The sequence below is a fragment of the Bubalus bubalis genome, chromosome 3 (assembly GCF_019923935.1).
Source record: "Bubalus bubalis isolate 160015118507 breed Murrah chromosome 3, NDDB_SH_1, whole genome shotgun sequence".
In the NCBI taxonomy this organism is placed as follows: Eukaryota; Metazoa; Chordata; class Mammalia; order Artiodactyla; family Bovidae; genus Bubalus; species Bubalus bubalis.
The window spans coordinates 35,960,030-35,985,814 of NC_059159.1; the positions used below are offsets into that span (position 1 = coordinate 35,960,030).

Genomic DNA, 25,785 nt, shown 5'->3' on the forward strand with positions numbered 1-25,785 from the left:
CGAGCCAGGAGCCTGGTGTCTGTGCCGGCTGCGCTGCGCCGGCCTCCTCTCAGCGGCAGCGGCGGCGGCGCTGGGGGGGTACTGTTTCCGGGGGTGGGGGTGGGGGTAGGACCGGGGCGGGGGGAGCCGATGATGTCAGCGGCGGCGGCGGCGGCGGGGACGGGCCGGGGCCGGGCGCTGGGGGGGGCCGGGGCCGGAGCCGGAGCCGGAGCTGGAGGCGGGCGAAACCGGAGCGGCTGGGGGCGGCCACGGTGATGAGCCGGGCCTGGCGGACACGGCGCCATCGCAGTCAGGTGGGCCCCAGGGCGAACCGGGCAGGGCCAGGGCGGACCGGAGCCAACAGCCGGGCCCCCTCCCCGCTGCCCGGTGCCGCGGGGGCCCGGGCCGCGCCCCGAGCCGCGACCGCTCCCCTTTGGGGTTGACCTGGGGGCTCAGGGGTCGGGGGCTGAGTCTGGCCCCGCCTCCAGGCGCGCAGGGCGCTGGGGGGCGGCTAAGGGGGCCCGGGTACGGCGTCCGACTCGGCGGCGGTCGGGGCGGGAGAGGGGGGGGCGGCGGGTTGCGATCGCCTGGGGCCGTGGAAAGGGCCGCGCTCACTCCTCACTTGAAGGGTTAATTCTGCAGCCCGGTGTCCCCCTCCCCCCGTGGGGCAGGTTGGGGGTGGGGTGGGGCTGGTGTGAGCCCGGGCCGGCGCTGCAAGCTGCTGGGAGGGCGATGGCGTAGGAGCCAGGCAGAAGGGGGGAGGGGTGGGCCGCCGAGCGCCCCAGAGTTGGGGTGTGCGGGGTGCGCAGGGCGAACAGGGGCCCGGGAGCCGCTGCGCCGTCGGGGCAGGGTTGTGGCTGTGAGTCCCGGAGCTTGTGTGTCTCCTGCTGTGTTGTGGGGCAAGGTAAACCTCTCCTGATCACCACTGTTTGCTGGTCTGGTAGCCAGGGGTCCAGCAGGGCCCTCCCAGGCCATGGGGACACAAAGCCAGATGGAAGGGTATCCAGTGTTGTGAGGCAGAATGACATGATGTGGCCCTGTGGCTCTGGGTGACAGGTCCGCATTTGAAGCTGCGCACAATACCTGCGGAGTTTGTTAGGTGTGGGGTTTTATGTATGTTTCATATCGGGGTGTGTTTTCTTGCACATATGTGTCTGGTCCTGCACACATGAACTATTTGTGAACTGTTGTTTTCTGCAGAGCTGGTGACGGGTAAGTGCTGTGGAGGGCACCCAAGTGCTGGGTGTGTGTGCTCAGTTGGAGGGGGCAGTTGTGTACCCTTGAGTCAGAAGGTGTTGGGTCCCGTCCGGTTTCTGCGGCCCTGCTGAGGTGTGGTCCAGTCTTGGCGAAGATGGCCTACTGGATGGGTTTGTGGGTCCGTGTGACGATCGGGTGGCATGGAAGGGGGGGTGCGTATCTAGAACTCGGGTCCTGCAGGCCCCGTGGGAAGTGAGAACCCCCAGGGTGTGTCTCAGGTACCCGTGGGGCAGCTGGTACTGGTGCCTGGGGTTCTGGGTGGAATGTGCAGGTTGTGTTTATGGGATCATGGGCAGCCGAGCGAGGGGAAGGTTGTGTGTTTGCAACATTCCCTACGGGATTCTTTTGTGACGTTGTTTGTGGGAGCCTTTCGTGCTGTTGGGCCGGGAGGCAAGCTGGTCAGAAAACAGTTGTGGGGAGGGAGGTGGCGTGACAAGGGCAATGTGGGCCTCAGACTCCGGAGATCAACCGCGAGCTGTGTGTGCGTGCCTGCTCCTGCGTGTTGAAGTGGCTGTGTGGGGCCGCTCCGGGTATGTGTTATGAAGAAGGCGGGGAGATAAATATGGGGCAGAGCAAGGGCAGCAGGCGGGAGGCCTGGGTGTTGTCGGGTGGCCCGGCTAGTCCGTGCAGGGTCTGCGTGCTTGCCCCTTGCCGGCCCGCCCAGCGTGTCAGGGTCACCAGGAGGAGAGGCCTGGCGGCTGCAAGGAAACTCAGCTTGGACAGAGTGGCTCCTTGGCCATGTTTACGTAAAGGCCGGGTGTGACTCTTGTCACTGAAATGGAAAAAAGAAACACGAAGTTTTCAGTCTCCTCCTCCTGCTTCACCCTCTCTCTGTCCCCCTTGCTGGTATCTCTGCTTTTCCATCTCTTCTGTGACGCACATTAGGCCACTCCTGCGACTGTGGAAGGGTCTGGAAACGGAATTTGCTCGCTAGGCAGATTCCTCAGAACAGGTTTTCCTCACCTTTGGGGCCCTGGCCCTTCTGTAGGGGTGTGTGTGTGTGTCTGTCTGTTCCAAGTGTGCACACCCTGTGGTCTGTGCCTGGCCTGGCTAGGAGGGGGCATGTGCGTGGGGGCTGGGTGGACGCTATGGCTAGGCCCCCTGCCCGGGGGCGTGCTGGCTGCTGTGTCAGGCCTGCACAACAGGTGCACCATGGCCTGGTGGAGGGGAAGGAGGCCTAGATGAGAATTGAGGAGTTCAGGCCCTACCACTTCCTCGCCAGCACTTTCCCTAAGTGACCCTCAGTTCCTCATCTGTAAAATGGGGCTAATCACCTTCCCTGTCCGTCTTCCAACAGGGCTGTAGGTACGTAGCACATGGGAAGCATACCTGGAAAGTAGCTACACTTTGGGGACTATGCCCATGCCAGCCACTGTCAGCCCTCTGCCAGCACTGAGCCCCTTCTTGGGGCTTGGTTAATAATAACAGCAGGAAACACCTATTGAACACTTACTGTGTACTAGGCACTGTTCTTAATGCTTTTACATATGATCACTCATTTAGTCTTCCCAATGCTGGATGAAAGTGGGAGTTCTAATTACTTCCCTTTCTCAGATGAGACAGCCGAGGTCCAGAGAAGTCATATGCGCAAAGCCATTTAGCTAGTAAGAGGTAAAGCTGGATTTGAACCCAGGCAATCTGACTCCAGATCCTGGGCTCTTATATGCTGTCCCCTGCTGCTTGTGGTGGGCTTCTCCATGCATCCCCCACCACATACATACACACACTTCTGCCCAATTTCTTCAGAACTTAACACCTGCAATAATTCATTTCAGAAGACTGGTATGTTTCAACAGTGATTCAGGGAGTCCCTGCCTGGGAGGGAGAACTTAGCATCTGCTGCTGGGTACTGGCCACACGGGCACAAAATGTTGATGAAGTGGGTGAAGGAGAGATTGTCCTTGTTCTGAGAGTCAGGGAGGACCAAGACAGAGGTGGCATTTGAGGTCAATTTCAACATTTTGGAGGTATTTGGAGAAGAGGCTGGGCAAAGTTTTTATTTCTGGCAGGAGAACCAGCATAGGCAGAAGCCTGGAGGTGTGGGAATGCTGAGGCTGGAGAGCACACCAGAAGCTGGAGGGGAGATTCACTCCAGGCAAGAGGAGAGGGGAAGATGGGGACTGGACACTTGAATGCCCAGCTGGTGAATTTGAGCTTTATTATGGAGTGGAGGCTAGAGAGGGGTTCAGAGCCCAGGAGTGACAATGCCTGAGCTGCTTCGGGGCTGTTGATTCTCAGTGAGAGGAAGCCTGGATGGTAGATGCTAAGACCGGAAGCAGGGGACTAGCTGCGAGCCCTGGCCTTGAACCATGAGACTGTTAACAAGGCCTTGAGCTAGTTTGGGGGCCAGAGGTAGGGTAGAGGGAAGGCTTCCAGAGCCATTCCCAAGCTAGGCCACAGATCTGACCAGACTCGGTGACGGCTAGACGTGGGGAGCAAGGGCAAGGGAGGAGTCAGACTTGACACAATTAGCCTTTAGCACATGAGCTCGTGTGTGTGTGTGTGTGTGTGTGTGTGTGTGTATGTATGATGGTTCTGGCAGCCTGCTAGCTGGCCCCAGCACCCTTAAGGCAGGACCTGGTGGTGTGGCAGAGGGGAGGACCCAGCATCTGGGTTCACATGGGCCTGGATGTGAATTCTGACCCTGCTGTTCACAAGCTGTGTGACCTTGAGCAAGGTAAATCCCTCTATGAGCCTCAGTTTCCTCACGTGTAAAACTGGGATAATGTAAATGCCAACTTGGAGTGGCTGAGGAAACCATTAAATGAGGCAATGTATGTAAAGCCCTGGGAGTAAAAAACATAGATAAATAAAAAATAAAGCCTTGGAGGTGTTATTAGGCAAAACACAAGTGCCCCTAAGTGGTCAAGTTACACTTGCCACCCCCAGCTCCTGGCCAACTCAGTCCTGGCCTGAGGATGGTGTCCTTCCTAAAGGTGGACACAGTCCAGGCAGGCTTTAAGAAAGCAGGTTCATTCATTTACCCAAAATGTTTTGAATCCTCCTACCATGTATCAGGCAATGTTCTAAGTACTGGATGGAGCAGCGGACAAAGCAGACAAAAATCCATCCGTCCCCTGGAGCTTGCCTTCTAGAGATGAAAGAGCAGTAGTCTTAATAAATGCCAAGGAGGAAAATAAAGTAGGGGAGGGGGATAGGAAGCTTGGGGAGGTACAGGGCAGCCAGGGAGGGCCTTGGGGGGGTGACTTTTGAGTCAAAGCTGAAAGGAGGTGGGATAGCAAGACATGAGGCTGCCTGAGGAGAGAATGTTCCAGGCACAGGGAACAGCTGGAGGTGGAGGGTATCTGGTGGTGGTGCTCACATCCCCACCTCAGTCACACCTCTAAGATCACACAACCAGTTAAGAGTAGAGAAACGGTAAAAACAAATAAAAAAACTAAAACCACAGAGCCATCAGACCTACCATGAAGCCTGATTTCTGCCCCTTTTCTTCACCACTTCCCCCCACCATTTTCCGGGACTGAGTTCCAAGATGATAATAAGAGCTAGCACTTCCTGAGCATCTGCTGCGTGCCCAGCACTGTTCTAGGTACAGCCGGTCATCAGCTTGTTTATTCTCTACAGCTCTACGTAATGGGCGCACTTCATTATCCCCAGCTTATAGACAAGGAAACCGACATACCGAGAGGTGAAATAATTTGCCCAGGGTCCCATAACCAGTGTCGTCTGCTCCACCTCGTATAACCCCGGCAGGGCAGTGGCCAGTGGTGGGGCAGTTGAACTCAGGAGAGCCAGATCCAGACCCCATTTGGTTAGTAGAGAGTCCAGGGACAAGTCACCCCACCACTACATTCTCTCTGCCTGCACGTGTGGCATCTAGAGTATTTAAAGCCTCCGTTTCCTCATATGTACAATGGGGTTGACACTAGCCCCTGCCTCCCTGTGGTCCTTTTGAGTGCTGAAATGAGATGATGCAGATAAAATGCTTAGTGCCAGATTTGACACAATGTTTATCTCAACGGCAGCTCCAAGTATCATGACGTTGATGGTTCTAGGTGATCTCCAAGGGCCAGGACAGCCTTGGACCTCTGTGGTTCTGAAAAAGCCTGGATAGGCCTTGTCCATATATCTTGGCAGTCAGCACACAGCCATGCCTGGGTAGGTACCAAGCCCATATGGTTATGCAAGTGGCCAGGCCGGGCCAAAGGGTGAGTAGGGGCTGGAATCAAACCTTTTCTTTGCTCACCTGTGCAGAGCTGCTACCTTGAAGAGGCCTTTCCTCTATTTTTTCCCCTTCCTCTAATTTTCACAAAGATCCTAGATGGGCTAGTGGGGAGCCCTAGTGGGTTCTGTTTCAAGAAAAACAGAACTGTTATCCTATACACTCTATTCACAACACTTCTGACACCAAACGTGTGGAGTTTCTTCCCCCACACTGGCCAATTCTCTGACACTAGCTGTGTGTCCTAAAATTCAATTCAATTCTGATATTATCTGCCTGGAGATAGCATCAGATTCCACAGGTTAAGGGCTCAGTCCCACAAGACTGCCCCCACTTCAGATAGCAGTTTGCAAGCCCAGACCTCCTGTACTTTTTTTTTTTTTTACAGCTTTTTAAAATTTTTATTAACTTTTTTTTGGCCACATCATGCTGTGTGTGGGATCTTAGTTTCCAGATCAGGGATTGAACCCATGTCCGCTGCAGTGGAAGCTCAGAGTTCTAACCACTGGACCACCAGGGAATTCCCCAAACCTCCTGTACGTCTGACTGACCAGCAAGAATCAGGCTTTCTCACAACCTGCCTCCTCAGCTTTGATAATTTGCTAGAATGGCTTATAGAACTGAGGGAAATACTTGTGTTTATTGGTTTATCATATAATAAAGGATATGATAATAGCCAGATGAAGAGGTCTGGAAGGGTCCTGAGTGCAGGAGCTTCTGTCTCCACAAAGCTGGGCTGTGCCACCCTCTCACCATGGAGATGTGTTTAGGAACTGGAAGCTCTCTGAACCCCATAGTTTAGGGGTTTTTATGGAGGCCTCATCACATAGGCATGATCAGTCTCCAGGCCCTCTCCTCTCCCCAGAGGCAATGGGAGCTGGGGCTGAAAGTTCCAAACTTCTCATCATGGCTTGGCCTTTCCGGTGACAAGCCCCCATCCAGGACTCCATGGACAGTCACCTCTTTAGAACAAGAGACACTCCTGTCACCCAGGAAATTCCAAGGGGTTTAGTTTAGGAGCTTGATGTTAGGAACAGATGTTAGGAACTGGGGTCAAATGTTAGAATAAGATGCCCCTAGCACCCCCATCTGGAGAAGGAAATGGCAGTCTAGTATCCTTGCCTGGAAAATCCCATGAACAGAGGAGCCTGGCGGGCTACAGTTCACGGGGTCACAAAGAGACACGACTGAGCAACTAAACAACAATGCTCCTATCACTTGGGAAATTACAAGAGTTTTAGGAGCTCTGTGTCAAGAATGGGAACAGAGGGGACTTCCTGGCGGTCCAGTGACTAAGATTTCACACTCTCAACGCAGGGGACCCAGGTTGGATCCCTGGTCAGGGAACTAGATCCCACAAGCTGCACCTAAAAGATTCCAAATGCCGCAACTAAGACCCAGCAAAGCCAAATATATATTTTTTAAAATAAAAAGAGTGGAGACCAGGACCAAATATATTATACCTGACCCTTAAACAATGTAGGGGTTAGGGGCACGGACACTCTACCCAGTGGAAAATCTAAGTATATAAAATCTATAGTATTTTTTTTTTTTTCCCCACAGGACAGAACCTTTATTGCTGAACACAAAGTACCCACCTGGAAGGCCCACCCGGCAGTCTCTCCTGCAGCAGGAGGCCTGCGGGAGGACAGGGCAGACATTGCACGGGGGAGCCCTGCCAGGCACCCCTCAGGGCAAGGCTGAAGGCCCAGTCAGCCGTCCGTATCCAAGGTTCTTGTGCGTGCTCAGATTCAACCAACCTCAGATCTTGTAGTACTGTAGTATTTACTATTGAAAAAAAAAATCCACATAGAAGTGGACCTACGCAGTTCAAACCCGTGTTGTTCAAGGGTCAACTTAATTTCTTATAATATCACAGTATCACAGCCGTAAACATCTCTTTCATCCTCATGTGATATAATCAAGAATGAAGGCTTTGGAGCCAAACAGATCCCAGCCCTGCGACTAACTGATCTCATATATCTCTAGTTGCGGCAAGCGGGGGCTACTTTTCCTTACGGTGCACGGGCTTCTCATTGCGGTGGCTTCTCTTGTAGAGCATGGGCTCTAGGGTGTTTGGGCTTAATTGCTCCTTGGCATGTGAGGTCTTCCCAAACCAGAGATCGAACCTGTGTCCCCTGCGTTGGCAGGCGGATTCCCATCCACTGCCCCACCAGGGAAATCCCTGCCTGTCACTTAAAGTGAAGCTAACTGCCACAGTTTAGGGTGGTGATGAGGAGCAAATGAGGTAATGCCAGTGAAGCACCGACTCTTGGGGGTCCCTGTTGGCTGGTGGTTGTCACAGAAGGGAGGAAGGGACCTTGTTCTCTTTCCCCATTTTGCAAACAGATGTGAACACTAGCCCAGGAATCCTTCCCCTGGATTCCTGACCCACCTGCAGCCCATCAACTGATGGGGTAGCACTCGACTTAGGTGTGTGCCTGGCACTCAGGGCTGTGAGAAACTTTGATTCTCATCCCTGTTTACCTCCTCCTCCAGGAGAGGACTGAGGGCCGCCTTTTGGCTGAAGAGAGAAGGCCTCTTAGTCCAGACAGTATGAGTAATAAATAGGAAGAGAGCATTTTGGGGGGGTGGTGTGGGAATTGCATGAGGAACTCCTGACGCAGGACACCTCGGAGGTCATGTGTGACCCCGGGCGTGTGGAAGGGGAGGCCCCCCAGGCTTTGTGGAGGGTGGACAAGAGGGGCTGAGAGCTCTGCCCTCAGGCCAGCAGGCCTGGCTCTGTGAACAGGCCCCACCTGTTATGACCAGCTGTGTGTCTTTGGCTAAGTTACTCTATGGCTCTGGAACTGAGATCTTCAACTGAAAATTGAGCCCCCAAAGCTGAGTCTGTGAGTTGCCTTGCGGGCAGTGACTGCCATGGCTTACATTTGGATTACCTGCTATTCCTTTTGGATGAGCCTCCCAGCAAGAGGTTAGGTAGGGGTTGTGTTCCCCGCCCCACCCCCCCTTTTTTTTAAGCCAAAGGCCCAAAGCCACCACCTCTCAGAGTAAGGAGGGGGACCCAAGCTTCCTCACTTCCAGTCTGGTTGGCCTTCCCAGAGATTGGAGCAAGCTGGCGCGTGTGCTCGAGATGGTGGTCTTCAGTGGTCCCCTGGCACCTAGAAACCCTCTCTAAGATTTATGTGATGAAGTCCTCTGCTAATTTGAATATCTAGCAGCTTGGTCCAATGAAAAAGGTCAAACAAATCTATTTTGATATGTAAATAAGACTGTTATAATGAAAGACAACATGCAAATCTTTGATTTCCTTTTGAGTCCCAAAGATTAGGCTCAAGGGACATGAGACTGATCAGCAGGCTTCCCTGGACCTACTGGATTGAACTGAAGTTGCTGGATTGTTTTGAGGCAAATTGGGGATATGCAAATTATCTTATTACTGTACTTCTGGGGGCCAGCAGAACAGGCTTTGCAATAATCTGTGACATCCTAGGTCCGATTAGAGGCCACTGAGCAAGTAGCCTGATTGGTTCCCAGGAGGATCAGGGTCTCTAGAGCTGCCCAGGCCTCTCTGACCCTGCATGCGGCACCACTCCCCACCTCCTGGGTCAGCCTCCCTCCCAGTTCCCTTCCTGAGGACGCAGTTTCTGTTTCTCCACAGAGGGAAGAAGCACGGCAGAAGGGACTTGCTGAGCCACCTCCGCTCCACTCCATGTTGGCTGTGCTCTCAGGTGAGACGGGTGAGAGGTCTGCTGGGAGGGAGACTGGGCCTGAGGCTGCAGGCGAGCAAAGCAGCCATATCCTCCAGGCTGAGGAGGCCTGGGAAATGGCCATCAGCTGTGGGGGCTCCCACCCCCTCCCAGTGGGGGAGAGGTGTCCATTGCTCCCCCCATTAGTCTGTGACTTGGAAGTCTTGACCCCTGACCTTCATCAAGACCTGAGGAATCCCTGGCCTCTTTCAGCCCCAGATGTCTGACACTGGCCGGATGTGGGGTGGCTAAGGTTAACCCCTAACTTCCATGATCAGAAGTCAGTCAGCCTTCCACCAGCCTCTGGCCAACAGCCTCCAACCCCTGCCCAGCTCGCCTCTGACTTGAAAGCCCCCTGCCCTCCGCCCAGCCTCTGAGATCCTCCCCTGGCCTCTTCTCCATCTAGGCTGGCGCCATGCCACCCCCAGCAGAGGTGACAGACCCGTCCCATGCGCCCGCCGTTCTGCGCCAGCTCAATGAACAGCGGCTTCGCGGCCTCTTCTGTGACGTCACCCTCATAGCCGGAGATACCAAGTTCCCCGCTCACCGCAGCGTCCTGGCTGCTTCTAGTCCCTTCTTCAGAGAGGCACTGCTGGCTTCAGCTCCACTGCCTCTCCCACCCATCACTGGGGGCTCAGCCCCCAACCCCACCACCACCACAGCGGCCTCCTCCTCCTCCTCTTCCTCCTCCTCCTCCTCCTCTTCCTCCTCCTCTTCTTCCTCCTCTCCCTCTCCAGCCTCACCTTCAGCTTCATCCCCACCTCGGGTCCTGGAGCTGCCAGGGGTCCCAGCAGCTGCCTTCTCTGATGTCCTCAACTTCATCTACAGTGCCCGGCTGGCATTGCCTGGTGGTGGAGGGGACGGGGCAGCTGTGGCAGAGATCGGTGCTCTGGGACGGCGTCTGGGCATCTCCCGCCTGCAGGGCCTGGGGGAGGGGGGTGATGCCTGGGTGCCTCCTGCTCCAGTTCCCATGGCCACCTCACAGCCTGAGGAGGACAGCTTTGGGCCTGGGCCTAGGCCAGCTGGGGAATGGGAGGGGGACAGGGCTGAGGCCCAGGGCCCTGACTCACAGCCTGCCTTGTCCCGGCGGCCCCTCCCCTGCCCCCGATGTGGGAAAAGCTTCATCCATCCCAAGCGGCTACAGACCCATGAGGCCCAGTGCCGGAGGGAGGCCAGCGCTCGGGGGTCCGCAGGGCTGGGAGCCAGGGGTTCTGTCCCCAGTGGCCCTGCAGGAGTGGACGCCTCGGCCCTGCCCCCAGCGGTAGGCTTCCGAGGTGGTCCTGAGCACGTGGTGAAGGTGGTGGGTGGCCATGTGCTCTATGTGTGCGCGGCCTGTGAGCGTTCCTACGTGACCCTGTCCAGCCTAAAGCGGCACAGCAATGTACACTCATGGCGGAGGAAGTACCCCTGCCGCTACTGCGAGAAGGTGTTCGCACTGGCTGAGTACCGAACCAAACACGAGGTGTGGCACACCGGGGAGCGCAGGTGAGTGCTCTGGACGGCCGGGGACTGGGGGTGGATGGGGGTGGAGAGGTCACATGGGACCTAGTCCACTTAGGGACCACATGGACAAGGGAGGGAATGGGCAGAGCATGGGGCCCAGAAATCCATTCTCAGATGCCTGCTCACCCACTGGCCCCTGCTCATCTGCTTTCTGTCACTCACCCTTCTGCCTCCCTCCAGCCCCGTTTCCTCCCACTGATGTTTATTTCTTAGCACCGCCAGGTGTCACGTCCTGGCTTGGTGATGTGGAAAAGGCCAAGGAGGAAACAGAAAGTTGCCTCATGGGGCAGGACAATAGGAAGCACAGGCATGTCCATCTACAGTTCTAATGTACCCTTGTTGATAAGATACTTCCCCATCTGTCAGGTGAGCTTCAGAAGGCGGCTTTGGGAGTTAGGCAAGGTACGTGATTATTCCCAATTCACCGATGGAACAGCTGAGGCTTGGCATTGCACAGCCAGTGGGGGACACTGAACTAGGACTGGTGTCCCTTCTGAAGCTGGTGGGGTGAGACAAGCAGCATGAGAGAAGGGTGAGCAGATGGCTGGGGCAGTTCAAGGTCTGAGCGGAGACAGGAGAGAAAATGGGAAGCTAAGGCCCTAGCCTCAGGGCCCCTGACTCAACTGGCTCTGTCCCTACCCTGTTTCCTGGCCCAGGTACCAGTGCATCTTCTGCTGGGAGACCTTTGTCACTTACTATAACCTGAAGACCCACCAGCGAGCCTTCCACGGCATTAGCCCAAGCCTCCTGGCCAGTGAGAAGACGCCCAATGGAGGCTATAAGCCCAAGCTCAATACCCTCAAGCTGTACCGCCTGCTCCCCATGCGGGCGGCCAAGCGGCCCTACAAGACCTACAGCCAGGGAGCCCCCGAGGCCCCCCTCTCTCCAAGCCTCAACACAGCGGCCCCTGTGGCGATGCCAGCCAGCTCACCACCCGGACCCCCACCTGCCCCAGAGCCTGGCCCCCCACCATCTGTCATCACTTTTGCCCACCCGGCTCCCTCAGTCATTGTACATGGGGGCAGCAGCAGCGGTGGAGCAGGGAGTGGGCCGGCCAGCACAGGGGGGGCCCAAGCCGCCTCAGTCATCACTTACACTGCTCCCCCACGGCCCCCCAAAAAACGTGAGTACCCACCTCCCCCCCCCGAACCTGCAGCTGCACCAACCAGCCCAGCCACAGCAGGCAGCCCAGCCACAGCCGCAGGGCCCGCCACAGCCACGGAGGAGGCCAAGGGCCGGAACCCACGGGCCACGAGGACTCTGACCTACACCGCCAAGCCAGCTGGCGGGATTGGCGGGGGCGCGGGTCCCCCTGCAGGGCCTGGCCGGGGCCCCTCTCAGCTCCAGGCTCCACCGCCACTGTGTCAGATCACTGTGCGAATCGGTGAGGAGGCGATTGTCAAGCGCCGCATCTCAGAAACAGACCTGCGTCCCGGGGAGCTAAGCGGCGAGGAGATGGAGGAGAGCGAGGAGGAGGAGGAGGACGAGGAAGAGGAAGAGGAGGAGGAGGAGGAGGGGCAGGGGGAGTCCAAGGCTGGCGGGGAGGACCAGCTCTGGAGGCCCTACTACTCCTACAAGCCCAAGCGCAAGGCTGGAGCCGCGGCCCTGGCTAGCAGCGGGGGCAGCGGGATGCCCAGAAGCCGCCGGCCACCTCGCTGGAGACAGAAGCTGGAACGGAGGAGCTGGGAGGAGACCCCAGCAGCCGACGGCCCCACGGGGCGTACCCGTGGCGAGAGGAGACACCGCTGTGAGGACTGTGCCCAGACATTCGCCAGCCTGAGGAAGCTGCGCAAGCACCAGGAGTCCCACAGCGGGGACCCCCACAGCTCCCGGTCTGGACGGAAGCCCTCCACCCGCCTCACCTGCCCTCACTGCGCCAAGGTGTGCAAGACGGCCGCTGCCCTGAGCCGCCATGGGCAGAGGCACGCCGCCGAGAGACCCGGGGGCACCCCCACGCCTGTCATTGCCTACTCAAAGGGTAGCACTGGTGCCAGAGCCGGGGAGATTAAGGAGGAGGCCCCCCAAGAGATGCAGGTCTCTTCCTCCAGCGGGGAGGCAGGTGGTGGAGGCGGGAGTGCTCCTGCTGAGGAAGCTTCTGAGCCTGCCTCGCTCCAGGACCCCGTCATCTCAGGAGGGGAGGAGCCCTCCGTGGGGGCAGGAGGGGCCACCTATGCATACCCACCTGTGCAGGAATTTCCACTGGCTCTGATTGGGAGCGGCCGGGAATCAGGCAGTGGCAGGGGAAAAGGTGGGAGTGAGGGGCCAGGCGGGGCTGGCGGGGGAGACCGGATGGAGGCGATGGGGGCTGCCAAAGTCACCTTCTACCCTGAGCCCTACCCACTCGTCTATGGTCCCCAGCTCCTTGCCGCCTACCCTTACAACTTCAGCAACCTGGCCGCTCTCCCGGTCGCTCTTAACATGGTCCTACCTGATGAGAAGGGTGGGGGGGCCCTTCCCTTCCTACCAGGGGTCTTTGGCTACACAGTCAATCCTCAAGCAGCAGCCCCTACCCCCCCAACCCCACCACCCCCAACTCTTCCTCCACCGGTTGCCCCCAAGGGAGAAGGGGAGAGGGCAGGGGTTGAAAGAACCCAGAAGGGAGATGTGGGGTGAGCTCTGGACCCAGATCCCCCCTTTCACCAGATGCCACCCTCCCTGAACCCCCGCCACTACCAGCTCCCCGGCCTCCCTGCCCCTTGGGAGCCCCTCCACACTCCTGTGCAGGGATCTGGGGGCCTCTGGAGCTCAGGGGTCAGGCTGCTTTGTGTGAGATTGTAGTTTTCCCACCACCTGGGAAGGGGTCTTCGGTGGTTCCCCTCTCAGTTCTCCTCCAGGGAATGGCCTCTGTGAGGGGCAGGGCCAGCTCATCCCTCCTCAAGCCCTTGGGGCAACTGAGCAATATACTTCCATGAATCTCTACTCACGGCCCCCACCAGCTCTGAATGTCTAACCCGCCCCCTGATTCCTAAACTTAGGGGGAAACCACATTTCTCCCCGAATGTTCCCCACCCTGCATCTTGAAGCTTTCTCTAAGCCCTTGCCCAGATGCTTCCTAGCACATTCCATCCTTTTGTGGCCCAGGGCCTGGACCAGACCATTGTGATACCCAACACTTACCCACCTGGGAGTGGGCTTCAGATGCCATTCTTCCCAAGGGTGGGTTTCTGTGTCCCTGTTCCCTTCACGTTAAGACGCCATGCCTTCCTTGGCTTCTACGCCTTTGGATCTTCCATATTCCTCCTCCTACTCCAAGACTGTGGAGATGGCTCTCCCATCCTGGTCAAAGAGCGGGGTGGGAGGGAGGGCTACCTATCTGTTCCTTGGCTGAGTTCTTTCCCAGCCCAGGCAGCACCAATCTCAGCCCTGCTTTGACCCTCAAATCTAGTAAGCCCCAGACTCTTCACGGCGAAAGAGGTGAGTGGATTGCACCTCTTCCTGCCTCTGCATATGGCCTCATCTGGGCTAAGCCAGATTTGGGGGCCAGGAAGGAGAAGCTCTATATAGGATGGGGGAGGGGTCCTACTTCCTCCTTGTTTTTTTTTCCCCAATGGTTTCTCCCAGACTAGACCAAATAGCCAGAAAAATTATGGGGGTTGGATGGGTAGGTAAGCCCGAGATTTGCACACGACCTCCCATCCTTACCTTAGCCCTCTTTCCCCCCAGTATCACTTCCCTCACCAATTACTCCAGATGGTTTTTGGGGAACCATCATACTCCCCTGGTGGGCTTTGGGGTATCCCCACCAACTTTCCCTCCAAAATAGCACCTTACACCCCATCTTTGACTCAGTTTCCCACACCCAAAGATCCCAGCCTAGGGATGGGGTACAGGGACCTTGTAAGTCCCTAATCCCTAATTTGCACTAGTTAACCCTGGTCAGGGGTCCCTATGTTTCCTTCCAGTGGTGGAGTTGAAGAAATGTTCACTCCTAATTCTGATAACTGGGCCTCCCCACTCTGTGATTGAATGAACACTTCCCATCCACCCACCTCCCCCACCACCACACCCAACACACACACAAAAAGCTCACAAGGGGAGAGCCAGTTTGGGGGAGCAAATTTGATAAATGGGAATTAGAGGAGTGCAGTTTAAAAAGGGGAAAAGTTGCCATCATCAAAATGGCAGTCCTTTTCCCAGCTACTGTTTTTTGGGGCCAAGATGGCTGCCCTCTCAACTGATGCTGAAAGGGCAAGATCATGGCTTTTGGAGGGAGGTGGTTTGGCGGGAGGGACAGGAGCAGCCTCCTGCCTCCTCACACCCTCCCAGCAAACGGAAAGGGAGGTTTTCGACAGGCTCCCTGAATGTTAACCATGGAGGAGTGTCGCTCCTTCACTCCTCCTCCGTCTCTTTGCACTTTTCTTGGTCTTGGCCGCAGTCCGAGTGAAGAGTTTCCTACTGAATGTACTGAGTTCCAATTTTTAAGGGGGAGAAAAGTTTAAAACAGGGAAAAATTGCAAAAAAAAAAAAAAAAAATCACTAAAAAATTCCCACAAATCTTGTTTCTGGCACTTTAGAAAAACTGCGGAAAAAAAAAAAGTACATAATAAAGAATACATATATATATCTACACACAAATTATATATATAAATATATATATATATACACAGCGGAACCACAAGAGAGACTGAGGAAGGCCTTGGAGGCAGGGGGCGGGTGCAACGGCAGTGCCCCTATATCCTTAACCTGCACTCCTCTGAGGCAGAACGGCACAGGAGATGGAAGGGGTTGAGGATGGACCAGGGAATTGAATTTCACAACAGGTCAAAATTCTAAAACCATGGACATTTTGGGAGAACTGAGACTGTAGACATTTATTTTATTATTATTTTTTTTTAATCTGATTTAGGAAAATAGTTTCCAGAATTTGGTGGTTCTGGGCAACAAAGGAGATTGTGGCGAAATGGAGATTAAAATACATGTATCTGAGCTGGGGAACTTGAACATTGTGAATTTCAGATGTTGGAAATTTGGGATTTTGCAATTTCGTCTTTTGAAAATTATCACGTCTTGTCAGTTTGTGCCCTCTTTCCCCATGTTCCCTGGGAAGAAGGGTGATGGTGGAGTGGGAAGGCCACTGGTTCTGTGCCACAGCACGCAAGATTTAGAATTCTACAGACTCTAGCTCTATATGTAGTGAGGACCCAGATTTAGAGAAACTGACCAATATTTATCTCCGCATTTGTGTGTGTGTCCAACTCTCTAGGCCAATAAACCAACAAGACAAACGAACGTGCTCCGCAGTGGGATGCCAGGTGCAATTATTGGCGTGGCTGGTAGGTCTGGCTGGACAGGGACACGCTAACCTCAACTCACAGGGATCCCTACGAGGTTAGCCCTGTTTTCCCTCTTTAGGACAAGAACTTCCAGCAACTGAGTAGGTGTGAGCGCCTGTTGACCCTAGGTCCTTCACTGTAATTGCTGCAGCCACTCAGCTCAAACTGACTTTGCTCTGACCTCCAGGCAGAAACATTAACACAGTCCAGTTCACACAGCCTGCTGGGCACGATCTTCATGTCCCAGAAGGGCCATGCCTCCAACCAGGTACAGCCTTTTCTCCAAACTGAAAGGAAACTGAGGCACAAAATGTGTGACGGCCATAAGTGACACTTTTCTTGTTCCACTCCTGGGCTTCCATGAGCTTCAACTCCTCATCCCCTGTCCTTCTGCTGTATTTTGTCTAGTGTTACTCAGGAATGAGCAAGGTAAAAGAATGGTTAGGTGGGTGGGGGCTTTGAGGAATTCTGATACAAATACCTTGACCGGAGTGGGCGGCCACAAATCAGCTCTAGCAGGTTGCTGCCAACAGGGGAATCAGATCTGGTGTTACTGTAGACCTTAAAAAATTTTCAAGAGAAGCCAGAAATCCAAATTTCTCTGTGAAATATCCACATTTTAATTTATTTATAATTTTTTTACAGCTCAGAGTTTTATTCGGTCAACAAAGGATAGTACACCCTTGAGGCATGAAGGCAGGACGACCCCAAAGGAGAGTCTTTTTTTTACATTTTAAAAGTAGCAAACCAGATTTAAAATTTTGGCCAACAACATGAGCCAAACAAAACATATCAGTGTGTAACTCTGATGTATAATGTTTTTGTTTTCTTATATGATGCTCAGTCTAGGGGCCAGATTCTAAATACTGTTAATATTAGCTTCATTTTACAGATGGGGAAACTGAGGCACAGAGCAGTTTAGTAGCTTGTCCAAAGTTTGAGCACCAAAGCTGGAACTTGGAGTTTTAAAAGTGTGCTTTTTATCCTCTTTACAAATGCATCTTTTTAGAAATAACCTTTTCTTTTTTAATCCTAAAGATATTACATATTACAAAATATGATAAACTGCAGAAAGGCAAAAACAAAAAATGATCACTAGTACCAACATGCAAACTTCAGCACCACTACTTAGTGTATTTCCTCACAGAAAAAAAAAATCCCTATTAATTCAACCAGAGGTAACTGCTATATAGGTTAGGATCTGTGCTAGGTGCCCGGGATATTACAGTGAACAAGACAGAGTTTCTGCCCTTAGAAGGCATACAGTCTAGTTCTTGTTGTTTGTTCCATTCATTGCCAGCATAGGTGTTAACATCCAACGGAGCTTCCTCAAGAAGCCAAAGAATAATAAACAGTTAGTGCATTTCAGGTGGGCCCAAGCCCCCAAATGCCTAGTCCCATTTAGGCTCCCTCCTTAGAAATGAAATGATGAGAGAACTGGACTCCTAGTGATGGAGTTAAGATGCAGAAAGGTATAGGGCTTGAGAGCCCTGCCAAACTCTCAATTCACCTGGCCAAGGATCTGGATCTCCACCTTCGTCCCAGCCTCAAGGAAAAGGGTCGGCGGGGGGCAAGTGGTATGTGGCATCCAGAAAGATGACAAGGGTCCCAACGCTTGTGAAGATGATGAAGGTCCATAGGAAGAGGCGGTCCACTACCATGGCCACAAATTGCCAGTCCTCCTTCAGCTGGGGTTAGGCAGAGGAAACTGTTCCTGAGTCCCGACCCCCAGGAACGGCTGCCCCAGAGCTCTGTACCCCATCCAGGTCCTCCCACCACAGCTTTGAGACAAGGGCCGGCCTCAGCATAGCAGAGCCACCACAGGCGATGGATGTGAATCAAGAACAAGAAGGAAAGTAAAGACAGGACCCAGTGAGGCAAACTTCCACTCAGAAATAAACCCAAGGGACTTCCCTGGTGGTCCAGTGGCTAGGACACCACACTCCCAATGCAAGGGCCCCGGGTTCAAACCCTGGTCAGGGAACTAAATCCCACATGCCACAACCAAAGACCCCATATGCCACAACTGCTGCTAAGTCGCTTCAGTCGTGTCCGACTCTGTGCGACCCCATAGACGGCAGCCCCCCAGGCTCCCCCGTCCCTAGGATTCTCCAGGCAAGAACACTGGGGTGGGTTGCCATTTCCTTCTCCAATGCGTGAAAGTGAAAAGTGAAAGTGAAGTCGCTCAGTCGTGTCCGACTCTTAGCAACCCCATGGACTGCAGCCTGCCAGGCTCCTCCATCCATGGGATTTTCCAGGCAAGAGTACTGGAGTGGGTTGCCATTGCCTTCTCCGATATGCCACAACTAAGACCGACATAGCCAAATAAATAATTAAAAAAATAAAAATAACACCGAGTGCTGGGGGCGGAGCCTGTTTGCGGGTGGAGCCAAGGCCCCCCAGGCCTTGCCCTGGTCCACCCTCGGTGGACATACCGCGTCATGGTCTTCCTGTTCCTGTAGCTGTCGAGCGATGTAGCTGATCGAAGAAACGACCTCCCGTAGCTCAGGAGGGAGACCCACAGCCCGGTTTGGACCATCGATAAATCGTCGCAGGTCTGGAGCAGACAGTTCAGGCTGGAACCTGGAAGAGGCGGGACTGTTTGGCCACGCCCAAGGCGCAAAGACAGCCTGGGCTGGTGCTCTAGCCCCTGCCCCAATTCCCTCCTCCAACGCAATTCCATGTTTCAAAACCTGAGAGGGTCCCTCCGGTTCTCGCCGATGGCGGCGACCTCTCTAACCTTCTGCAATTTTTCCTAACCTCTTAAGCTTTTTAGTTCCCACCTCTCCACAAAGTGGGCAACAGATGGCATACTACAACTCCCATGATGCTCAACCACAACCTCCGGGAGCTTAGGCCGCCTGCACCGCACAGTCTTCTGGGAATTGTAGTTCTCCCCTCTCCCTTTTATGTGGGCGACGGAGAGTAGGTATTACCTGTTGGGTTTGGGGAAGAGAAAATCATTTGGTGGCTTGCGGATGAAATATTCATCTGTTCCCCGACCCCAGCCACTTCCTGGAGAATCCCTGGGAGTTATGGAAGGTGGCTCCTGCATCTGGTCTCTCTCAGGTTTGGGCCTCTTCAGACCCAGGTACAGAGGGAGTTTGTGGATAAAGATCTGCAGAGTAGATGAACAGGCATGTTGGAGGGGGTTCTCAGGCCTTGAGACCAGAAGAGAAGCCACAACCCACCCCCCTGGTACGTGCCCACTCCTGCCAAGCGTGCCTGAGTCTCACAGGGCCCAGAGTTCTTAAGTGGGTTAGGAGACATCCTGACTGGAAAGAAAAGTTCTAAGGGTTCCCACCCTGATAGTAAGTACCTAGCCCTTGGAATGCTTCCCTGGGACCCACCCCACAAAGGGCAGTATTGATGAAGAGAGTCTGGAATCCACACAGAGTTAATAATGTGAGGATAAAATTAATTGTGCAACATTTCAACACCCAAAGACCCTGGCACTCGGACACTCTACCAGGAGTTGAAGTTGTAGTCTCCCTCGGGTCTGTGAAAGGGAAGGTTGAAGCTGATGGGAGAGAGGAGCGAAGCCTGGACAAAAATCCAAATACTAGGACTGAGAGTTAACACAGGTTGAAGGAGGAGGTCTTCTTACCTGACGAACCCAAAGGGGCATTTGGTGGGTGTGGGGTGAGCGATGGTGCAAGTTGAGGACCACAACACTAAGGATGACTGAGAAGGTGACGAGGACCATGGTGAACATGAGGTACTTGATAATGATGGGGACAGACAGGGAGGTCTCAGGTACTTTGTCTGCCAGCAGCAGCAGGAACACAGTGAGGGTCAACAGGGCAAAGATGGAGAGCCCCATCTTCTCTCCTTGGGGGACAGAGGGGAAGGTGGAAGAGTTAGGCTTTGTCAGAAGAAGATCTCCCTGGCATAATCAGTGACCATGTTTCCAGCCCACTCAGACAGGGTTTTGGAAGGGCCAACTGCAAGCAAATGACTCTTGCATTTAAACCTCCAACCTGGACTTATTCCCCTAAATTCCACGCTTGCCTTCCTAACTCCTCCATTTGGGTGTCCAACCAACATCTCAGACTTAACATGTCCAATACTTAATTCCCTCACTGCAGACTCTCCCCACAGTCTTCCACATTTCATAAATGACAACTCCATCTTCCCTGTGGCTCAAGCCAAATCCTTTGAGTCATTTTCTGCTCTTGTCCCTCTCATCCCATATCCAACCCATACCAAACCTTATTGGTACAAGCCACCATTACCTCAGGTCTGAGTTATTATAAAGGCCTCCTCTTTGCTTCATCCTTTGCCCCCTGCTGACTGTTCTCAACAGAGCATCCAGACGGATCCCTTAAAGATGTAAATCAGATCATAACACTCCAGTAGCTTCCCATCTCCTTTAGCATAAAAGCCAAAGTCTACTTTGCAGCAAGGTCTTCCCATGAACTCTCTGACTTCATCTGACTTCATCTCCTACTGTCTTCTCTCTTGCTAACTTGATTCAGTTACATTGGCTATTTCTTGAATATGCAAGGCATACTCCCACCTCAGAGTCTTCACATTCACTGTTAACTCCTCCTGGTAATTTCTTCCCTCAGATATCTACCATGGTCATTCTCTCACTTCCTTCAAGTTTTTGTTCTAATATTGATCAGATATTCCCTTTTTAGTGAGACATTCACTGACCAGCCTATTTTTAAATTGTAACCCCTGTGATAAGCCATAATGAAAAGAATATGAAAAAGAATATACATATGTATAACTGAGTCACTTTGCTGTACAACAGAAATTAAACACAACATTGTAAATCAACTATACTTCAATACAATTTTTTAAATAAATAAATAACTTGCATCCCCTACTCCCATCCTCATCCTCCCCTAACCCTTCTCCTACTTCATTTTCCTTCTTAGGACTTGACCTCTTCTTCTTTCTTTTTTTAAATATTTATTAATTTGGCTGCACTAGGTTTTAGTTGCAGCATGAAGGATCTTTGATCTTTGCTGCAGCATGTGGAAATTTTTAGTTGCACCATGAGGGATCTTTAGTTGTGGAATATGAACTCTTATTTGCAGCATGTGGGATCTAGTTCCCCAACCAAGTATCAAACCTGGGCCCCTACACTGGGACGTCAGAGTCTTAGCTTCTGGACCACCAGAGAAGTCCTTTGACCTCTTCCACTATACTGTTTAATGGATTTATTTATTATGCTTAGACTGTCTCTTCCACTAGAATGTAAACTCCATGAGAGTAGGGATTTTTGTCTGTTTTATTCACTGATGTATTCCCAGTGTCTTGCACATTACAGATGCTCCACAAATATTGTTGCATGAATTAATAAACCAACCCCTGTAGCACAAACTACATAGCAAATTGAAGGATCTAAAAATGAAACAAAGTATATAAGAATATGCCAGGTGGCTGGTTATTCTTGTGACATACAACAGGTACTGCGAACTTCAGGGAAGGTATTGAAATAAATAACATTTATGGTCTGTTCTAGTTTAGTTCTATAATATTGGTTTCCAAGATTTGCCTTGCTCCAAGAAGAAGAAGTTACATGTGAAAGTGTTTCTAGAGCTTCATCACTCTCCTTCCCTTAGACAGAGAGGACTTGATTCCAGAGAGAAGGAAAGCATGTGTTTTTTGTTTATTTTGTTTTGGGGGCCACAGCAGTGAAAGCCCAGAATCTTAACCACTAGGCCACCAGGGAACTCCCGGGAAAAGCATGTTTTGAATACCAGAGTTTAGGACATCAGTCTCTGAATCAAACTGGTACTAACCAGGGTTGGAATAGCGATACCACCTCTCTCTCTATAAGGTCAGCTGAATGACAAATGCTCCTAGCCTCTTTATCCTCCTCTGTGAAACAAGAAGACAACTCAGCACCTACCTCACAGAGTTGTGAAGATTAGAATTGAGTTAATATATGAATCCCGTGGACGGAAGAGCCTGGTGGGCTACAGTCCATAGGGTTGCAAAGAGTCAGACACAACTGAGGTGACTTCACGTGCACGCACACATATAAAACATATTATTTGTATTATCTAATAGCAAGTGCTCAAAATTAGCAAATTACATACACTTACACAAAGTTTACAGAGTACCCTGCTTGGTTCTCTCAACTCAGTTAATCCTCAAAATAGTCCTACATGACAGGGACAGTGGGTGTCCTAGTTCCAGATCAGGACACTAAGAGATTAAGGAATTTGCCCAAGGTTACTCCGTTGGCACTTTGTGCTGTATTCCAGAGAACTGTTGGATATTATTTTCTAGGGAGATGGGAGGTTTAGGGACTAGTACTCTTGCCTGGAAAATCCCATGGATGGAGGAGCCTGGTGGGCTACAGTCCATGGGGTCGCTAAGGTCTGACATGACTGAGCGACTTCACTTTCACTTTTCACTTTCATGCATTGGAGAAGGAAATGGCAACCCATTCCAGTGTTCTTGCCTGGAGAATCCCAGGGATGGGGGAGCCTGGTGGGCTGCCGTCTATGGGGTCACAGAGAGTTGGACATGACTGAAGTGACTTAGCAGCAGCAGCAGGCATCTGACAAGTGAGGGGACAGAGGATGCCAAGAATGGGAAAAAGGAAAGGAACAGTTATCTAAGCATGGGAGCTTGCAGGTCAGAGGAGTGGCAGTTCCAGGGATGAGATCCTAGGATTCTGAAGGGAAGAGTTCAGAAGTTACTAGATACAGAGAAATGAGCAGCAGAGGGGAGATAGCACTTGAGGTTGGAGGGGAAACCTGAATGCAGATGCAAAGGCTCTTCTTGAAGGGAAAACCTAGGTAGGATTGCTGAAGCAAAACTCCTGATGGCCTGAGTTGGCAGGAAAAACTTCCCTGTATTATGGGTGAAGAGGAAGAAGCTGAACTATTGGTAAGTAAGAGAGCTGGGGCTCCTCCTCCCCTTACCTGCATCCGGTGGCAGGTAGAAGACAAAGATGGCCAGGAGAGTGATGAGGATGCATGGGGCAATGACGTTGACCAGGTAAAACAGAGGCTTCCGGCGAATGATGAGGTAGAAGGTGACTTCTTCACGTCGTCCTTCCCCGCCTCCCCTAGGATCCACTGAAGGCTGAATTAGCCGAGAAGGCTTGTGGATAATCTCCCATTGGCCATTCTCTTGGTGGGGTGAGAGGGGAGAAGAGAAGGTGACAGATATGAGACATGTCTTTGTTGGTGCCAGATATGGCTTTTTTTTTTCTTTTTCTTTTGGCTGCTCCATGCTGCTTGTCATAGTTCCCCAGCCAGGGATTGAACCCAGGCCCTCAGCAGTGAAATCACAGAGTCCTAACTACTAGATTGCCAGGAAATTCCCAGATATGGCTTTCTCCACCATATCCTAGAGCAGAGGAGACCTATGTAATAAGGGGCAATAAGGGGCTAGCTATAGACCCTGGGCTGGACAGCCCATCTCTATTTGAACGAGTCTCAATTTCCATACCCACAAAATATAGATAGTTATATCTATCTTGCTGACCTCACAGGGACTTGTTGATGGATTATGTTTATCAGCCTGTTAGAAACTGGAAATCATAAAGCCCATGGACGTGGAAGTCATGCCCACTCACCAATAAAGGTCGCTTCATGAATATACACTTCCTGCCGCTCCTGCCCCTCAGGACTCAAGCCAGTTTGCAGGCTGACCTCTGAGCTGTCATAGCTATAGGAACTGAACACCATGGTGCAGTTCTGCCAGTCAAAGGGGAAGTAGGTGACCTGGATGGAATGGAGAGTCACTAGAGCTGCCAGAGAGCTGGTTGGGGCTGGGGGAGTTGGGGAGGTCACAGGGCAGACAGGGGTCAGAGGATATGGCCCCTCAGGAGCTAGAGACCACCAAGGGAGATCACCTAGAAGTGGAGTCATAGAGAAATCAGAAGGTTGTTTGGGGAGGCCATGGACATTGGAGGAAAGGTCACTAAGGAAGACTGGAAGTCAATGAAAGTGGACAGAGAAGAGGAAACTCAACGGAGCGTAAGAGGGATGTGAAGGTCATGGGGATAATGGAGGAGTAGGTCTGAGAGAGGGTTTCTACGAGCGCCTTGAGCTTCCCAGGTGGAGCCGGGAGACCTGGATGCTGCAGCTGCTGCGATAGATGCCCGGGGGCTGCCAGCGCATGGAGCCGTCGGAGGACACTACGACGTTGATGTCCAGAGCAACATCAAAATTTCCATCGTTACTGTAGGAAAAGAATCAAATCAACTCGGATCAGGCCCAGTCCTCCGGAGGCCGCTCCCCTCCGGAGGCCCTGCCCCGTCTCCCAAACTTTGGGAACATCCTACTTGTTTAGGAGCACCACGTCGGGTAGCCACACGGATTCCGCTGAGATGCGGAGTGAATCGATGCCCTCGTGCTCCTCAGGGTCCCAGCTGAGCCTGTAGTCAGTCCATTCCTAGGGAGGCAGAGGCTGAGGGGCTGTCTGGGGTTGGAGGCTGGGAGGAGCCTTGGGATGTGCGCGGGAAGCCCGGGCAGGGAATGCAAGGGAGGAGAACCCCGCAGGCATGGGGTGTGGTTCTGGAGGCCTGGGCTCTGATTCCGGTTCCACGTGCACTCTTTGGGACCCCATTAACTAATTTTCCTTCCCTCGCATCGGGCCCCAATTTTTCCATTTTGTAAAAACGAGGGGGTTGACGAGCTAGTCTCTAAAATAGTGATTTTCAAACCGCAATTAGCGACCCTTTTAATGGGTCAGGAATCACATGAGTGGCCCCAAAGCAGGGTCTAAATTCTTTTCTGAAGCTTCTGTTTCAGTTACAAATGTGTTTTCTGAGGTCATGATGGAAAAAAAAAAATTCTTATTGGGCGGGACATTCGAGGAAATTGTAAAGACAGCAAGGTCGCTCGCCCTTTCCCACCCTGCGGGGGTCTCCGTACCAGGTCTAAGTAGACTTTTGTGCTCATCTCCTCATCCTTCTCGTTCTAGAAGGGAAAAGTTTTAAGGGTAGATATGATGTAAGTGTAGAGAAATAAGGGGCTCGGTAGGTCAAACTCCCCCTGGAAACTCCCTTCTTTTTCCGAGTCGCACTCTCTTGGGTTCAAGCCCCATCTCCTATAAGCTGCGTGGATTTAAACCCTATCTCGCAAATTTCCTGCGGTCCTTATGGCCAGCCAATTCATTTACCAGTCCCGACACGGACCGGACTGAATCTCCATCTGCTGTTTATTAACTCTGTCCGGCACCAAGCTCCGCCCCAGCCTGTGACCCCGCCTCAAGACCCGCCCTCTGGCCACTCCAGCTTCACTTCAAGATCCGCCCACAGGCCTGTTCATCATTTTACCCGGCTCTACCCGGGTCGGTCCAGCAGCCACGCCCACAGCTTGTCCATTGGTCCAATTTCGACCCAACCTGCTCTAATATCCCGTCAGTCTCCTAGTCTGGCTTCGCCCCGGACCCCTCCCCCAGTGGTCCCTGGGTCCCGCCCTGCCTAAAGCCACGCCCCTAGTCGCCTAGTGGCCGGACGCAACTCCCCGCGTGCGCCCTCACCAGGCTGATGAGTTGCGCCAGGGTGAGACCAATGCTGACCCAGACACGGTCTCCCACCTCCCGCGCCGGCCGCACCGTGCTATCATAGCCTGAGAAAAGTTTCTCGCGGAGTCGGCCCTCCGCCTCCGAGCCGCGGGCGCCTGGAGGAGGAAAGAACTGAGTGAAGCCTTGGTGCCCGGCCACGACCTCTGGCCCTGTCACTGCCCCTTTGAGGCCCACACTTACCCGGGACGAGATGCGCCCCCAGCACCCCCAGCAGGAGCAGAAGCAGCGCCCCTGGGGTCATAGCCCGCCCGCGTCGCTCAGTGAGTCCGCTGGGTGAGTCGCCAGGACAGCCAGAGCAGGGGAAGTGACGAGGCGCCCAGGAATGTGCACCTGTTATTGGGGGGCAGCTGCCAGCCCACCCGCTCCGCCCCTG

At 53.1% G+C, this 25,785-nt stretch overlaps 2 protein-coding genes across 5 annotated transcripts; one reads left to right on the forward strand and one right to left on the reverse strand.

The window, feature by feature from the left end:
- The first annotated feature begins 139 nt into the window (after positions 1-139).
- ZBTB4 (zinc finger and BTB domain containing 4) lies at positions 140-15,861 on the forward strand. 3 transcript variants are annotated; one of them, XM_044939343.1, is made up of 4 exons: positions 140-293; positions 9,042-9,111; positions 9,536-10,614; positions 11,289-15,861. In XM_044939343.1, exons 3-4 carry the CDS (start codon positions 9,545-9,547, stop codon positions 13,243-13,245), a joined length of 3,027 nt encoding a protein of 1,008 aa, XP_044795278.1. In that variant the 5' UTR covers positions 140-293; positions 9,042-9,111; positions 9,536-9,544; the 3' UTR covers positions 13,246-15,861. The 3 variants fall into 3 exon arrangements, with proteins under 3 accessions (XP_044795278.1, XP_044795279.1, XP_006060245.3); XM_044939344.1 differs by lacking the exon at positions 140-293 and adding an exon at positions 692-883; XM_006060183.4 differs by lacking the exon at positions 140-293 and adding an exon at positions 919-8,359.
- On the reverse strand, positions 14,761-25,757 carry CHRNB1 (cholinergic receptor nicotinic beta 1 subunit). Of its 2 annotated transcripts, XM_044939345.1 has the most exons (13): positions 25,593-25,757; positions 25,368-25,507; positions 24,758-24,802; positions 24,166-24,275; positions 23,954-24,062; positions 23,455-23,602; positions 22,796-23,005; positions 19,513-19,736; positions 19,375-19,425; positions 18,842-19,023; positions 18,341-18,488; positions 17,416-17,593; positions 14,761-16,466 (listed from the first exon to the last, which is right to left on the reverse strand). In XM_044939345.1, the coding sequence occupies exons 1-12, from the start codon at positions 25,651-25,653 to the stop codon at positions 17,453-17,455; spliced, it is 1,569 nt and encodes a 522-aa protein (XP_044795280.1). In that variant the 5' UTR covers positions 25,654-25,757; the 3' UTR covers positions 14,761-16,466; positions 17,416-17,452. The 2 variants fall into 2 exon arrangements, with proteins under 2 accessions (XP_044795280.1, XP_006060247.1); XM_006060185.3 differs by lacking the exons at positions 14,761-16,466; positions 19,375-19,425 and having other exon boundaries at positions 16,502-17,593; positions 25,593-25,745.
- Positions 25,758-25,785: the final 28 nt, after the last annotated feature.